We start from the raw sequence: 15,147 nt of genomic DNA, 5'->3' as shown, positions 1-15,147 counted from the left end.
TTATGTGTTGACTGTGACCGCCCTCGCACTACAATGGCACAGTTGAGTGGTTGCAACAGAGACCATATGACCCACAAAGCCTCAAATATTTATTATCTGGCCCTTTACAGAAAAACTTAGCCAACACTTTCATTAGACTGTCCCCTCTCTTGGAATCCACAAGTACACTCTTGTTGAATGTTTTACCTGTAAGGTTCAAGACCACGTCCATCTTGCTCACTGTTATCCATGTAGTTCTGAATACAGAATTGATCTTAGTGAGTTCTGTTGAGTTCATTGTAACCGAGACATCCTGGAGTTTTCCAGCTTCCGTGGGTCATTTTCCATTGATGACTGTGTCATAATTGCTCTGTTCTGAGTTGCCCCAGTGGAACTGCAGTCTTGTACCAGGCTGCTCTCCCCAGACACTTCTGGGGGTCCCTTAGGAATGCTTCCGTGTTCCTCACATCTGTTCTAGAACATTCCTTTGGCCTTCTGCTCCTAAGTTCTCTGCTGGACATCTCTCATTGCTTTAGCCCCAAGCCTTTTCCTGGATGCCTGGAGGTGAGAAGAGGAAAATACATCCTAGAAAAGAAAACCTGGACCCTGAATCTTGGACTTCACATATCCCAGAGCTCATATGTTGTGCTCACGGGCACCTTAACAGGTGAACCTTTCTCTCCTGCCATTGTGTTGTGGGGTCAGCCTGTTCCCCATGTTGGTGGTGTCTTTGACCGTATCTCCCCTAATCAGGGCTGAAGCTCCCAACTCCCACTTTGTTCTAGAGAGAGAAGGAGAATTCTTTCCTCCCCATCACGCAGAAGTATTCTTTAGAGAGATGCATTTCTGCCCTCAATAAAGACCTTTTCAGAAGAGGACTTTGCTTCCTTTTTGCTTAATTCAAAGGCCTCCAAGAGTGTTCTCCCAAAACAAACTGGAAATTTTCCCTTCTCTTCCTTTCAAACCCACTATGATAAACTCACCCTTTGAGGAGTAGCTGAAAAAAAAAAAATGCTAGTGGCTTTAAAATACAGGTTTAGGTTTATCCCCCAATTTGAGCCTACAAGGTGGTAAAAAATATCAGGGTCCAGTTTCACAGCACAAATGAATGATTGAATGTACCCTCTCTCTCCACATACATATATGTATATGGTAAATTATAATAATTTGTATAATTTTATATAGCATATATAGGGTATAAATATATGTACTTTTCTCTATATAGTACATCAACGAGTAAAACATATTTACTATGTATACTACATTATGTACTAAATTACTATAAATATTAAATTATCTAAAAACATTGGCACCTTATTGTTAGTGGCCCATGTCCGTTACTTGCTTTATAGGGATTCAGACCCAGGGTGATTAGTCTCTGGTTCAGAAATGCTGGACCTAAGAGTCAGGTCCTGATGCCCCAAATTGTAAGATGAATCTCTGAGTGGGCTATGTGGCTACACTCCCACTTTTCCATGCCCACAGCCTGCTATGGCCCTCCAACATTGGCCAGCTCTGGTGTTTAAAGATAATCTCTGTAGTCCCCAGGATTGGGGGCAAGGGAGGTGAGGAGTGAGGATAGGACAAGCGTGGGGATTGATGGATGACCTCCTCTTCCTGGGAAAGTCTTCCAAATGTGTGTCCTACCGGTGGCAGGTTATTCTGGGATCCTCAGTCTACGGGCATGTGATGGTGTTAATAACATCATCCTGTGCTGAGTGGGCACTGGTGGAGGAAGAGGATACCCAGGAAGCTGGAGGAAGGCAAGAGAGGCATTGGGTGAGTTCACATGCTGAGAAAAACACTTCGCTGTTGGGCTGGTGGTGGCTGGTGTTAGCCTCTGGCAACAGCCATGATCAAAGAACCAGTAGCACTGGTGGAGGTGGCGGTGGTGAGACTAATGGCTCTTTATGTCTCCTGTGTTGTTTCTTATGATGAAAGTCACAAATTCACGTACACATTTAAAACTATAGATAAGAGGAAAAAAGTTGGATGGCATCAAACGAGAGATTTCATCGAAAAATATCTACGGTGCTTAACCCATGGCTGGGGTCTAGGTTTGGGGGGTAGAGGGAGAACAAAACAGGCAGACTCCCTCCTTCTTGGAATTTGTGAATAGATGAACAAATGAATAAGATACTTTTGGAGAGTGATAAAGGCGATGAAGAAAATGAAAGAGTGCATACAAGTATCTTGGTGGGAGGTCAGTTCGGCCAGAGATGATCATTATTCACATTTTCACATGTGGTTTTCAAGGTCTTTTTTGTCCCCCTCAGTGTCTGTCCTTCTCCTTCTACTCTGATCTAATTATGTATCATCTATCTAAAAATGGGATCATGATGTACAGTCTGTGTTGTAACCTTCTTTTTTTCACTTGATATACTGTGAACATCCTTCTGTTCCATTATTTATTTGCCTGCATCATAATTTTTATGCACACAGAGCAATTCATCACACAGGCTGCACTGTACTTGTGTAAACCCTTCATGACTGCACATGGGTTGCTTCCAGCGTGTTGAAGAGATGATGCTTCTGGAACCTGTCCCTTTCCTTCCATTGTCACCGCCACCTCCCTGGCTCAAGCTTGTACTGTTCCTCGCTTGGACCATCGAAATAGCCTCTTAACTAGTCCCCTGACTCCATCTTACACTCTTCTGCCAAGGTTTTATATTTCTGATCATGTCACTGTTTTTCAGTGATCGCCAGACTGTCATTGGCTCCCTGTCGCCTACACAATGAAACCTAAACACCTTAGCTTTATCACTGTTGGGCTGTGCACCAGCAAACCTGGATGGGTTGAATAATCATGTAAAAAGATGTTCAATACCCATCGCCATTAGGGAAAATGCAAATCAAAACCACAGTAAGATACCACTTTACCCCTACTAGGGTGGCTACTAAAAACAACAACAATGGAATATAACAAGTGCTGGCAAGGATGCAGTGAAATTGGAACTCCTGTACATTGCTGGTGGGAATGTAAAATGGTACAGCCACTACAGAAAATGGTATTGTGGTTCCTCAAAAAGCTAAACATAAAACTGCTGTGTGACCCAGCAATTCCACTCCTAGGTACATAACCAAAAGAATTAAAAACAGGGACTCAGGCAGATACTTGCTCATCAGTGTTCATTGCAGCATTATTCACAATAACCAAAAAGTGGAAACAACCCAAATGTCTGGCCACCAATGAATGAATAAACAAAATGTGGTATATTCATGTGATGGAATATTATTCAGGCATAGAAAGAGAGGAAGTTCTGATACATGCCTTGACGTGGATGAACCTTGAAAACATTGCGCTAAATTTAAATGATGTAAGCCAGACACAAAAGGATAAATACTGTATGATTTCACTTATGTGAAATACATAGATTAGGCAAATTCATGGAGACAGGAAATAGATTAGAAGTTACTATGTTCCTGGGAACAGGGAGTCGTTGCTTAATGAGTACAGAGTTTCTGTTTGGGGTGATGGAAGGGTTTTGGAAACAGATAGTGGTGACGACTGTACATCAATGTGAAGGCAATTAATGCCATTAAAGTGTACACTTAAAAATGGTTAATGTGGCAAATTTTATGTTCTGTATATTTTACCATAATCAAAAACAGCTGGCTGGCTTGCCCACGGCCACCTCCATGCCTTTGCTAACGTGCTTTGCTTTTCCTGGTGCACACTTTTCTTACATCTCAGCCTATAGAAATCCCATTCTGTTTTCAGGGCCCATTTCAAATGGTGCCTCCTTCCTGGATAACTTTTCTAACTTTTTGCCCCTCCATGTGTTCTCAAACCAATGTGGTCTTTCATTTTTTTTGAGCACTCAGAGTATGTTATATGTCCCTTTTCGGCTGTTTCTTTGACTTCATCACCTGCTAGGCTGGCTGTAAGTTCTTTGGTCAGAGGGACTTTGCCTTATTCATTCAACAAATATTTACTGAGCCCACACTGTGTGCCAGCCTGGAATATAATGCCAGTACACTGTGAAAATTCAATTAATGTTAAACTGAATTGACATGTTATAGGTCTGAACCTCAAATTTTCTGAGGAATTTCAGAGTGGTGTAACTTTAGGAGGAGTTATTTTCCTCCCTACTTAGTAGCCTTGTTGGCTGTCATTTTTGGAAGTAGTGGACTATGATAGGTATTTTTTCGTTTCTTCTGGGAACATATGTTATTCTTCTTTTGGGAAATCATTTCCTTTTCCCTTCCCCCAACTCCAACCTAGGTGGTTTGGGTGAGCTGCCATGTTCCCACATGCTCTTTCTCTCTTGGTTACTGTTGATTGGTCCAAGGTGGACACCTGACCCAAGCTGGGCCAATCAGAGCTTTGCCCTGGGATTTTTGAAAGCAGAACAGAGAGGAGAACCTGGGGAATACACAAGCCACATTGCCATCTTTGTTAGAAGCTGGAATGCAGCAGAATAGGATGTAGCTGATGCACAGAGAGAAGACAAAGGGAGCAGAGAGAAAGAGCCTCTGCTACCAGTTGCATCAAAGATGTATCTGCATCTTTGTCCATTCAATAGCTTGATGTCTCAACTCTCATTGTAGTCCTCAAGGCAACAAATTCCCCTCTAGTCTAAATTAGAGTTTGGACTGTGTCACTTGCAATCAAATTGCTTCACCTCTCTGAGCCTCAGTTTCCTCATTATAAAGTGTTAATGACCTCTTCCTCGTAGAGTTGTTACGAATATTAAAAATATGATGCATATAAAGTACTTAGGATGGTGCTTGGCACATAAGTGTCCGATAAATGTTACTGATCATTACTATTTGAATCAGCATTCATAGTGCCGGGAGACAATGTGGGTGAGAACATAAGTCTATTGAATGAGAAAAGAGATGGCTTTGATTTTTCTTTAAACTCTGTCCAAGACATAGGGCCATTTTTCATGACTTTAGTACCTTTTTACTGTGCACCTTTTATATGTCCTTGTTAGGCCCAGACATGCCTCCTTTGTTGATGACAATCTGAGTTCTGGAGTTTGCTCGCTATATTTTGCCAGTTCTCCTTGAGTTATCTCCACTCTGGGGGCCTGAGACACAGATGGGCTTGTTTCATGCTCCACACGGCACCTCACCTCTCTCCGTCCCCAGTGGGCTTCTGCTGATAGCCACTCAGCATACAGCTCCAAGACTTAATTGCATTCTGCTTGTATGTTGCCAAACACTAAAACCCTGTTGTTGAAGTTAAGTGTTTTGGGAAATGGTCTGTATTATTTCACCAGTTGAAGCTTCAGAAAGTTGGAACTGCTGAACGAACTGCCAGAGAGGAACTTGATCTCCAGTTGGCCCACTTGTACTCGCTGGAGAGGACGGACGTGCTGCAAACATTCACAGTGAGCTCTGTGAATTAGTCTGGAAAATGTCCTGTCCCTGCAACGGCAGTTAGTGGCACATAGTAGGCTGTCAATTGTGCATTTAAATGTATTATGAATTACGTCAGACATTAAAAGAATAATAACAGCAAAGGCTTAATCATGGTTACACTGTGCTACATGCTGTTTCAAGCATCTACCTACACTATCTCTGTGGTTCACAAACTTTGTCGCACATTAGAATCACCTGGGTTATTTCAAACAAGCCTGATGCTTAGGTCACTCTCTACACCCATGAAATCAGAATCTCTTAAATTGAGAGTTTTTAAAACTCCCTGGGTGATTCAAATGTGTAGTCAAGTGTGGGAATCAATGAATGAACTCATTTAATCCTCACAGCAAGTCTATAAGGCAGGAGGTGCTGTTACTACCCACATTGCATAGATGAGGAAACTCAGGTACAACAGACAGGTTAGGTAACTTGTCCAAGGTCACACAGCTGGTCAATGTCAGAGCCAGGTTTTGAACCAGGCTACATGGTCCCAGAGTCCACGCTCTTCATCACTATACCCTACAGCAAAAAGCCTGCCTATCTCCCCCTCTTATTCTCTGTCCCCATCCCACTGTCTAGGTCAGACCTCTCCTGGATACTTCAAAGTCTCCTCATTGGGCTGCTTCCTCGAGTCTCGGGCCCTCTAACTCAGCTCTGTCCAGTGGAATTATATCGTGAGCCACAGATATCATTTTAAATTTTCTCCTAGCCACATTAAAAAAGTAAACAGCAGCAGGAGAAATTAATTTTAATACCATATTTTACTTAACTCAATATATCCCAAATATCCTTTTGACATGTAATCGATATTAAACAATATTAATGAGATACCCTATGTTCGTTTTTTCATACTCAATGTTCCAAGTTCCATGTGTATTCTATACTCACAGCACATCTCAATTTGGACCGGCTGTGTTTCTTTTTTTTTTTTTTAAATTTATTTAATTAATTATTTTATTTCAGCATATTACAGGGGTACAAATGTTTAGGTTACATATATTGCCTTTGCCCCACTGGAATTAGACCTTCAAGTATGTCCATCCCTCACACGGTGTACACCACACCTATTAGGTGTGAATATACCCATCCCCTTCTCCCCCTCCCACCTGCCCGACACCCGATGGCTGTTACTACTATATGTGCACTTAAGCGTCTATCAGTTAATACCAATTTGATGATGAGTACCTGTGGTAGTTGTTTTTCCATTCTTGTGATACTACTCTTGTGGACCCACTGTATTTCAAGTGCTCAGTAGCCACTTGTGGCTAATGGTTACCATATTGGATGGTGCAGCTCTAACCCACTCCCTGCCCTGCAGGTGGCGGATGGTAAATATCATCAGTTCTCTCAACAATTTAGAACATGTCCCTGGCTTCCTCTGTTATACTCTCAAGACAAAGTCTGCACAGTGAACGCTCAGCTTCCCTTGGGTTTCCTGGCTTGACTGTTTGATACGAGACACCTGGTGGCACTCTCAGTGTAGACTGAGTGAGGGCGCCAGGGTCAATCCACATCTACACCACTAGTAAAGCTTCAAATAGCCTTTCGCTAAGGTAGCTATAAATGGAAGTTCTACTATTTCCCTCTGCTCCCTAATGGATCATGTCGCACACCCCGTCCACTTTGGAGACCACCGAGCTAGGAAATTCACTTACCCGGCACCTCTCTTCACAGTGGTAGATCCACGAGGGTCGGCTCTGATAACAATCCCCACCTTGCGTTTGTTTCACGCTCTTTTAAATCCAAATTGGCACTTTCACACCTGCTGCAAGACTGAGTGATAAAACATCTGCGTTCTTAGTCTTTCCCTTTTCTCTTGATTGATGCTGTGACGTTAACTCAGGAGGTCCTCTTAGAGTTACCTGCGTGATGTATCTGATGATGATGTCTTTCCTATGTCTCCCTCAGCTTGTTAGAGGAAGGGGTCTTCACACAGGAAATGTTCATTTCAATGAATTAATTTAAAATATGTTTCTTTGATCTTACATGCACAGAATATCCCCAGAAATATACACAAGCTTCTGGGTACAGTGTGACTGCCTTGCTAAATGGGAATGTGGTCTGAGCGTTGGGGGGCTCGGGGAGGAATATGTAATTTTAATATTTAATTTATGTCCTTTTGCACTGCTCAAATTTTCATGCAGACGTTTCTTTTCCACAAAAATGACAAAAACTTTTTTGAATAGTACAACCCCCTCCCTTTGTCCACACGTTCACCATATAATTTTCACCAGCTTTTCCTGTCTCAGTTTTTGGGGAAAGACCAGAAAATTCCCCTCCGTCCTTAAATTTATCCTCCAGTGGGGGGGGGGGGGTCATCAAACTATGACTCATGGCCCAAATCTGGCCTGTGGTCTGTTTTTGTATGACGTCCCATCTAAGAAGGGTTTTTACATTTTTAATGGACTACATATTAACGCATTAAAAGAACAACATATAATAGATATTTACTGTCTTGTCCTTTAAAGAAAAAGCTTCTCTAAAGCACATGCAGTTTTAAACACTCTCATGATAAGCACTCAGATGGCTTGGTCAGAGCAGGAATTCTGCTTAAAATTTCTGTTAGGATTCTGATTAAGAAGCTCCCAGTAAAAATGAGCCGGGCATGGTGGCACATGCCTGTAGTCCCAGCTACTCGGGAGGCTGAGGCAGTGAGATCGCTTAAGCCCAGGAGTTTGAGGTTGCTGTGAGCTAGACTGACGCCACGGCACTCACTCTAGCCTGGGCAACAGAGTGAGACTCTGTCTCAAAAAAAAAAAAAAAAAAAAAAAAAAAAAAAAAAAAAAGAAGCTCCCAGCAAGAATATTTCTCCCTGTGGCTCTACTGGGAGCCTAGGAACTGGGGAGGTGATGTGCCGCCTTCCTCTAGTCCCCAGTCTATTTTAGTAATGAAAGATCTCCCTTGTTTGAGTAAACACTCCTTGTCTAAGCAGAGTAGTTCTTGCTACTGCTTTTAATACTTGCGGTCTTCCCTTTCTGGCAGTAAGGTGACATTTTGCTGGTGTGGGCTTGGTGGGAAAGTAATACTAATAGAGGCCACTAGATGGTGCTATAGCGCTGAGAAACAGGCTTGGAAAGCGCAAAGCAGGAGGGCGGCTTTCAGGCTCTCCCCCTGCCCAGGACAGACAGACCTCCTTCTAGACCTGACTCTGCCACTTACCTGCTGCTATTGGGCTATTGGACATCCTTAAGTCTCAATATCCTTATCTGCAAAATGAGGATTACAAGAATGCCCACCACAGAAGGATGCTGTGAGCATCGTATAAGATATTACTGGAGAAGGCACTTTGAAAACTGTGGAATCCAGTGCAAATATGAGTCGATACAACCCCTGAAAGCCTCATCGTTAGAGCCACTCCTTGGGCACGATTCCAGAAGCACAATAACTCTGGTGACCTCCTTGTCTCGTAACCGTGAGGGCTGGGAGCGGAGGGGAGCAGTGGGGTGGGGAGAGGATTCGTAGCAGCTGGGTGAGTATAGGACACTTTTCAGAGCCTCTGTTGCATCATCTGCAAAACAGGAAGAACACAAGAGTCCGGCTCTGCAGGGTTATGAAGGTGAAATGAGATAACATAGCCCGAGCGTTTGGTGCAGCGTCTGGAGCAAACCAGCCCCCCTGCCCCCCAGTAAGTGTTAGATTATGAGTGGGTGCTTGACACTGTTTGTGCCTCTGTCCTCACGGGTCCCTCTCTCCTCTCCTTCCACTTAGTTCTTTAACCATCCTGACCCACGGGGTGTTGGAGTCTTGTTTCTGTCTCCAGCACAGCCCTCTCTCCCTCCACTGGACCGTCCTGCAGGCATCTCCAACTCAATACGCTCAAAACATACCTCCTCACCTTCCCATTATGATCCACTGTCTTCCTCTTCTCCTGGTATCTTAAAAGCATCACCCTCCAGCCTTGATTCCTGATACTCCCGTTCCCCCACCGCCTACTTATAATCCACCAACACCAAATTCTCTTGCTTCTGTTTAAATCTTTCCAATGTGCATCTTCTCCCCACCCCCCCTAACATTGCTCTCCCCACAATCACTGCTGCAGCCTCGTCTTAGCTCCCTGCTCCTGGTTTGAGTGCCATTTCCCCCCTAAAAGCAAATCTCATTATTCCCCTGCTCAAAATCCTTCCATGGCTGCCAGTGCTAGCCAGATAAAGTCCAAACTTCATAACATGGCCTAGAAGGCATCTAAACATCTGGCTTCTTCCTCCCTCCCCAATCTCCCTCTTGCCTTTCTCTGTCCTGTATTTGCAATCTGAAACATAGTCCTGTTGGACTTATGCTTAGTTCCTCAAATGACAAATCAAGCTTCTTTTTGCCTCTAGGCCTTTGCACATGCTGTTTCTTCTACCTGGGACATTCTTTCCTCCCTCCTTATTTGCCGGTATACCCTTCTCTCCCCAGCTAACTCCTACGCATCTTACAGGCATCAGTCACCTCCTCTCAAAAGCCTTTCCTGACAGCTCAAGCATGAGTTAGTGCTTCCCCCGCCTCACACCCCCAAGATCTTCATGTACTTGCTTTGATTGGGCACCATTGTGCTGATTCTCTAGTGCCATTCAATGTCAGCTGTGATGGTCACCTGATGTTTGAGAGATATATCAATCCGGCTGGGTCCCCAACCCATGTCTAGGGGAACCCACGTGTCCATTCAAGGTTGCTGTAAATTGAGAGAGCTCGTGGAATAGCAGTCTCTCTAGCTTCGACTTCCTGCTCCTACTAAAATCTTTACTGGATTCCAGTTCTGAGTTCCTCAAGCCCTTTCTTTGCCCCTAAGCAGATCCAGATGTAGAACACAGCCCCTTTTCTTCATTTCCTCAAAACACTGCTCACAGAGGTATCACTCGGGTATGTGGACATTGCTGAGGTCCAGGGTGATGAAGTGCATAGTTCTCAGCGACACACCAGCCAGCCCTGCCCTGGGAACTTTGTCTTGGTTGGTTTTCTCCCAAAGTCTCTTCTCACTCTTAGGCTACTCAGCTCTCTTTTCCTCCTCCTCTTCCTTCTCTGCTCCCTTTCACTCAAATGAGTGAAACACAGAGATGTTTAGGGTCTCTTAATTTTGCAGTCTCCTTGTAGACTGTATCTCACTTTTATGCCCCAAATAGCTTCTCAAGGTATAATGTTCAACACAGGGTGACTACATGGAGAGACAGATGATGTCACATAGTCTCTCTGCCCTCCCCATCACATTTTGTCAACTTGTCCGTCTCCACATAAACTCCATGAGATCAGAGACCTTGTCCACCTTGTTCATAGCTGTATCCTCAGCACCTAGAACTTGGTTGGTGCATATTGGGCTCTTGGTAAATATTTAGTGAATGAATAAATAAGGGAATGGGTGAATAGATGAGTGAGATGTTGCTTAGACTGAATAATAATTCCAATTCAACTCTCCTCCCCACTTTGGGAATGTCAGAGATGTTGAAGTCCAGCCTACGTGAATGCTCTGAGAATCCAGGCATGACAGCAAATCAAGTCCAGTTGTTCAATTCTTAATTCAGCTTGGCCATCGCTAAGGGGAATTAAAATGTCTACAGTTCTTATAACTTAGTGAGAATGGAGGTCAGCATAAGACCAAGACGAGAAAAGAGGCTAAAAATCAATGAGCCCGCATTTTGAGATGACAGGAAGACAAGCTTCCTCCCGCAACTAAGAGCAACATAAAATATATAAGGACTCTGAAGACAGAGATTTTCTCACACACCATTGCCTTGTCGATGAATGCCATGCCCATCCATCCATCCATCCATCCGTCCATCCACCCAACTCTCCATCCAAGGCAGTAGACATAATATTGTTGAGAAGTGCACTCTATCTCCGTTAGTGTAAAATAGGGTTAACATCGGTATCTACTTAACCAAGTTATCATGAAATTTAAATGATATTATGTAGGTAAATGGTAACTGTTGTCATTATCAGGATCTAAATACACCCGAATTCCACGGCTCCAACTCTTTCCCAGCCAGATGTCAAACATTCAACTCAATTTTATTATCCAGAATTTGAGGAAGATGAAGAGGGTGAAGGAATCTGGAATGAAGCACAGAGCCTGGGAAGTTGGGGCTGGGGTGTGGAATTGGGGGGACGGCCACCTGAGAATATCTCCCTTTAAAATATAATGAGGAGTCAGTCTCCAGATGACCCTACCGGATCACAAACTGCATCCGTGGGCACAGGCGGGGTGCAGGAACACGGTGCGGTCTAGTCCTCCTCCATGGGGACAGCTGGTCCACCCAGGCCCAGACTACGTCAGTACGGTGTAGGGCCGGATGGGGATGTTGATCCGGTTCTGCAGCCAGCTCAGGTAATCCTCTTGAGGCATATGGATGATGTGTTCTCGCACAAACTGTGGGGCAAGTACAGTGGCAATCTCGGAATTTGGTCTGACGGCTAGACTCCGCCCTCTCTCCGTCCCCAGAGACTGGTGGCCCCAGAATGCCTGCAACCATGCAGGCATTTATAACGTTTGGGGCATCAGGTTGGGGTGGTCCTTTGAGGGAAAGGACCCATCTCCAGTTTCCCAGTTCATCCAGCTAATTTTAAGCCCCTTTTGGTTGCTGTTGACCCAAGGAAATTTGGGGAGGGCAGGAAAACCCAGCTGTCTGCATTTTTCTTTCTTTTCTACTCCTTAATGTTTTTTTCAAAAAGTCATTTGTCCTTAAACTTTTTTTGGTTCATAGATCCCTTTGGGAATGGCTGACAGCTATGGGGCTTGCTTTCCAGGACAGGGTTTAAGACACACGAAGTGTTGAGTTTCATACAGACTCTAGATTAAGAGATCCCTGCATCCGGGTTATCAGAAGTTCTGTGATGTTCTCACTGGGACAGGAGCATGCTAAGTGTCATCAGACACAGCTGTGAACTCACCTCAAGGAAAAGAGGAGCCCCCATCACCCCCTCCTCTTACCTACTCAGGTCTGGCCTCTTCCATGGCCCCCATTAACAGGTAGGTGGAAACTGCATCCCATAACTGGACAGGGAGGTGGACGGTTGCCCTGCAGGTGATTGTGGCCAAGCCTGCCGGGGTCTTTCCTGAAGGAGCCTTACAGGGTGTGGGGAGTGGAGTCTGGGCATCCGAATTTGTCCATAGGGTCATCCCCTTACCCCACTCATGACCTTGCCTCCACAGACACACACCCAGCTCATCCCGAGCAAGGGCCCACCTGGCAGGACAATGTCAAGAGCCCCATAGCCTGTCAAGGCCTGAGAAATGGACCATTTGAATCACTTCTTTACTATTAAAATGCCCATATGCCATCTGTGAACACCTCCTTGTAGAGTCCTTACTGCTGATGCCTTTTGACGCCCCAGGGGAAGAGAGCACCAGGAACTTCTGGTGGTGGTGATGAGCTACTGCTGAAGACTGTTCAGTGGCTCCTAAGTCTTTGTCCTGACCTTCAAAGGTCTGCACGGACTCTGATCTCTCCAGTTCCCTTGGAGCCAGACACCTCCTTGCTTGGGTCCTTCCACACTCACTGACTGCCGGGGACTTCCTCCAACAAGCCAGGTTGTGTCCCACTTTGGGGCCTTTGCACGTTCTTTGTCCTTTCTCTTCATGGTGCTGTCCCATCATGGTTTACGTCCCGGCTTAAAGGTCCCCTTTTGCAGTTGCCCTAGTCAAGGTATAATACGTCCCCTCTAATTTACTTTAAACCAGCTCTCCTCAAACTTTATTGTGCATACAAAACACCTGGGACTCCATTAAAAATGTAAATTCGGAGTGGTGGATGTGGTTGGAGGCCAGAGATTCTGTATTTCTAACAAGCACCCAGGTGAGGTCTGGGGTGCTGGTTCATCAACTGCATTTTTAGTAGCAAGATTTAAAGTGTCCGTATTTAGATCACCCACTTATTTATGTCTCCCCAAAGCCTCTGAGTTTCCAGGGGGCACCATTTACATAGACTATATGGTCCCTTGGAGTTGAACAACCAAGTAATGTGACAATCCCTCTCCTATTACATCAGGAGCTCCAGGTAGGCAGGGGCCTTTGTGTCTTTTCATCACTGTGTCCCCTGCACTTAAAACAGTGCCTGGATGTTGAGAGGTGATTGAAGGAGGGCACCCAAGGCATTGCGAGGGGAAAGGAGGTGGCGGTTACCTCGATGGCCACAGCGATGTCAGGGGAACAGAGCTCCCAAATCCTCAGATCCTGTAGCACCTTCAGGAGGACGTGGGGTCGGATCCTTAGGTCCAGGTTTTCCCCAAACTTCTGCAGTTTCACCAGGATCTTTTTGGCTGGGCGGAAGCTCTTTAGATCCTCCGGAAGTTTGGACAGCAGATCAAAGTACCTTCGGTCCAAAGAGGAGAGAGCCGGTTAGGAGGCTATTGGGATGGGGGTCTGAGCCCCTCGGGCTGCCCATCTCCTCTTTCTCTTTCTGCCACTCGAGTGATGGCTCCAGGGCAGCAGAATTCTTTATCTGGGGGCTTTCCTCTGTGGCCAGCATATCAGGCAAGTCTTTAGGGGCAGGAAAAGAAGAAGCATGACTTTGCATTTCATTAAAAAAAATAAGAGCACGCCTTCAGGAAATGCATTTATGATATTTCTATCAAGCAGACCATGGAAAAGCTAAACAAAAGGAAAGGGCTTTGGGGTTCTGGAGCTTCTCTTCTGAGAGTTAATCAGGCTGAGGGAGGGGGGCACACAGACACATCCATGGTGACTTGTAGGATGCAGGAGCCTCTTACACACAAGGTAGGGTGTGTGTGTGTGTGTGTGTGTGTGTGTGTGTTTTCCAATTCCCCAATTAATGTGTAAGCGCAGGTCAAAGCTTTGTGTGTTTCAGTGTTATGAAAGAGCACAAGGATAGTTGGGAATCCAACCTTGAGATGGTGGGAACAGGTAGATTCCAACCTACCTTGGTCTAACCTGCCTTAGGTCTCACCTAAGGAGATGGTTCAGATATAACTGGGGCTTAGGGGAGGAGGTGGTGTCTCTTAAAAAAAAGCTCCCCCCCCACCGACCCCCCGTGCTATATATGTGACCATTGTGGAAAATTTTGAAGAAGAAATTGGTCACCCATCACCCATTTTGTTTTTGGCTAATTACACTGCTTTATATTTTATGATATATATTTATTCATGTCTCCTTGTTTAGAATGAAATCTTGAGGACAGCCACCCTGTCTGAGTAGCTGAGTATCAGCATGCTGGAACTCTACCTGACTCCTGGTGGGTGCTCAGTAACCATGATTTGAAAGACTGAATGAATGACTGGATGAAGGAGGAGCTACAATTCGGCATCGTTCATCCAGGCTGTGGTTGGTTTGACTTGATTTTAATGCTACTTATGTTACTATGGAGGGCAATTACTTCCCCTCTAATGATGCCAGAAACCCCACCATTAGAGACGCGGGCCGAGTCCCACTGAAGGAGGAGCAGCGTTAATTTCTGATGACTTTCTGTCAGTTAGCTTATAACTCCCCTTCTCCTTCTGCCCACTTCCTTCCCAAAGAGGGGAGAGGGTTTGCAGAAGATGCTTTTCCGCCTTTCATGAGGGCCCCTCCTGAGAGCCCCCTGTATCTTCAGGGCCAGATGTTGTCTGTGAGAAAGTGATGCTCTGAAAATGCGAGGTGGTGTGCAAGTTCCCATAACTCGGATGTGACCCCAGGGACCTGCTTCTAGGCTCCTGTTCCACATTATTAAAATCATGAAGGGATTCCAGGTACATTGACCTTCTCATTGTACTCTTAGATCCTGACGTATTTACCCTGCCAGGATGGGGCTGGTGACATCAAAGTTCATCAGACTCCAATTGCATATTGCAAGTGAGTGTGGACACCGAGGATGGACAGGGGTTTACATG

At 45.0% G+C, this 15,147-nt stretch overlaps 1 protein-coding gene across 1 annotated transcript in view; it reads right to left on the bottom strand.

Annotated features, from left to right (window-relative positions):
* Positions 1–11,590: 11,590 nt before the first annotated feature.
* Positions 11,591–15,147, bottom strand: part of CCDC60 (coiled-coil domain containing 60) — a 148,925-nt gene continuing 145,368 nt past the window's right edge. Inside the window, exons 13-14 of the mRNA XM_069497506.1 lie at positions 13,445–13,634; positions 11,591–11,692 (exon numbers count right to left, since the gene is read on the bottom strand). Coding sequence (XP_069353607.1) covers positions 11,591–11,692; positions 13,445–13,634 — 292 coding nt within the window. The remainder of the gene's footprint in view (positions 11,693–13,444; positions 13,635–15,147) is intronic.

Source organism: Eulemur rufifrons, chromosome 21 (assembly GCF_041146395.1).
Source record: "Eulemur rufifrons isolate Redbay chromosome 21, OSU_ERuf_1, whole genome shotgun sequence".
Classification (NCBI taxonomy): Eukaryota; Metazoa; Chordata; class Mammalia; order Primates; family Lemuridae; genus Eulemur; species Eulemur rufifrons.
Note: the sequence above shows the minus strand (reverse complement) of the source record. Positions and strands in the feature narration are given on the sequence as shown.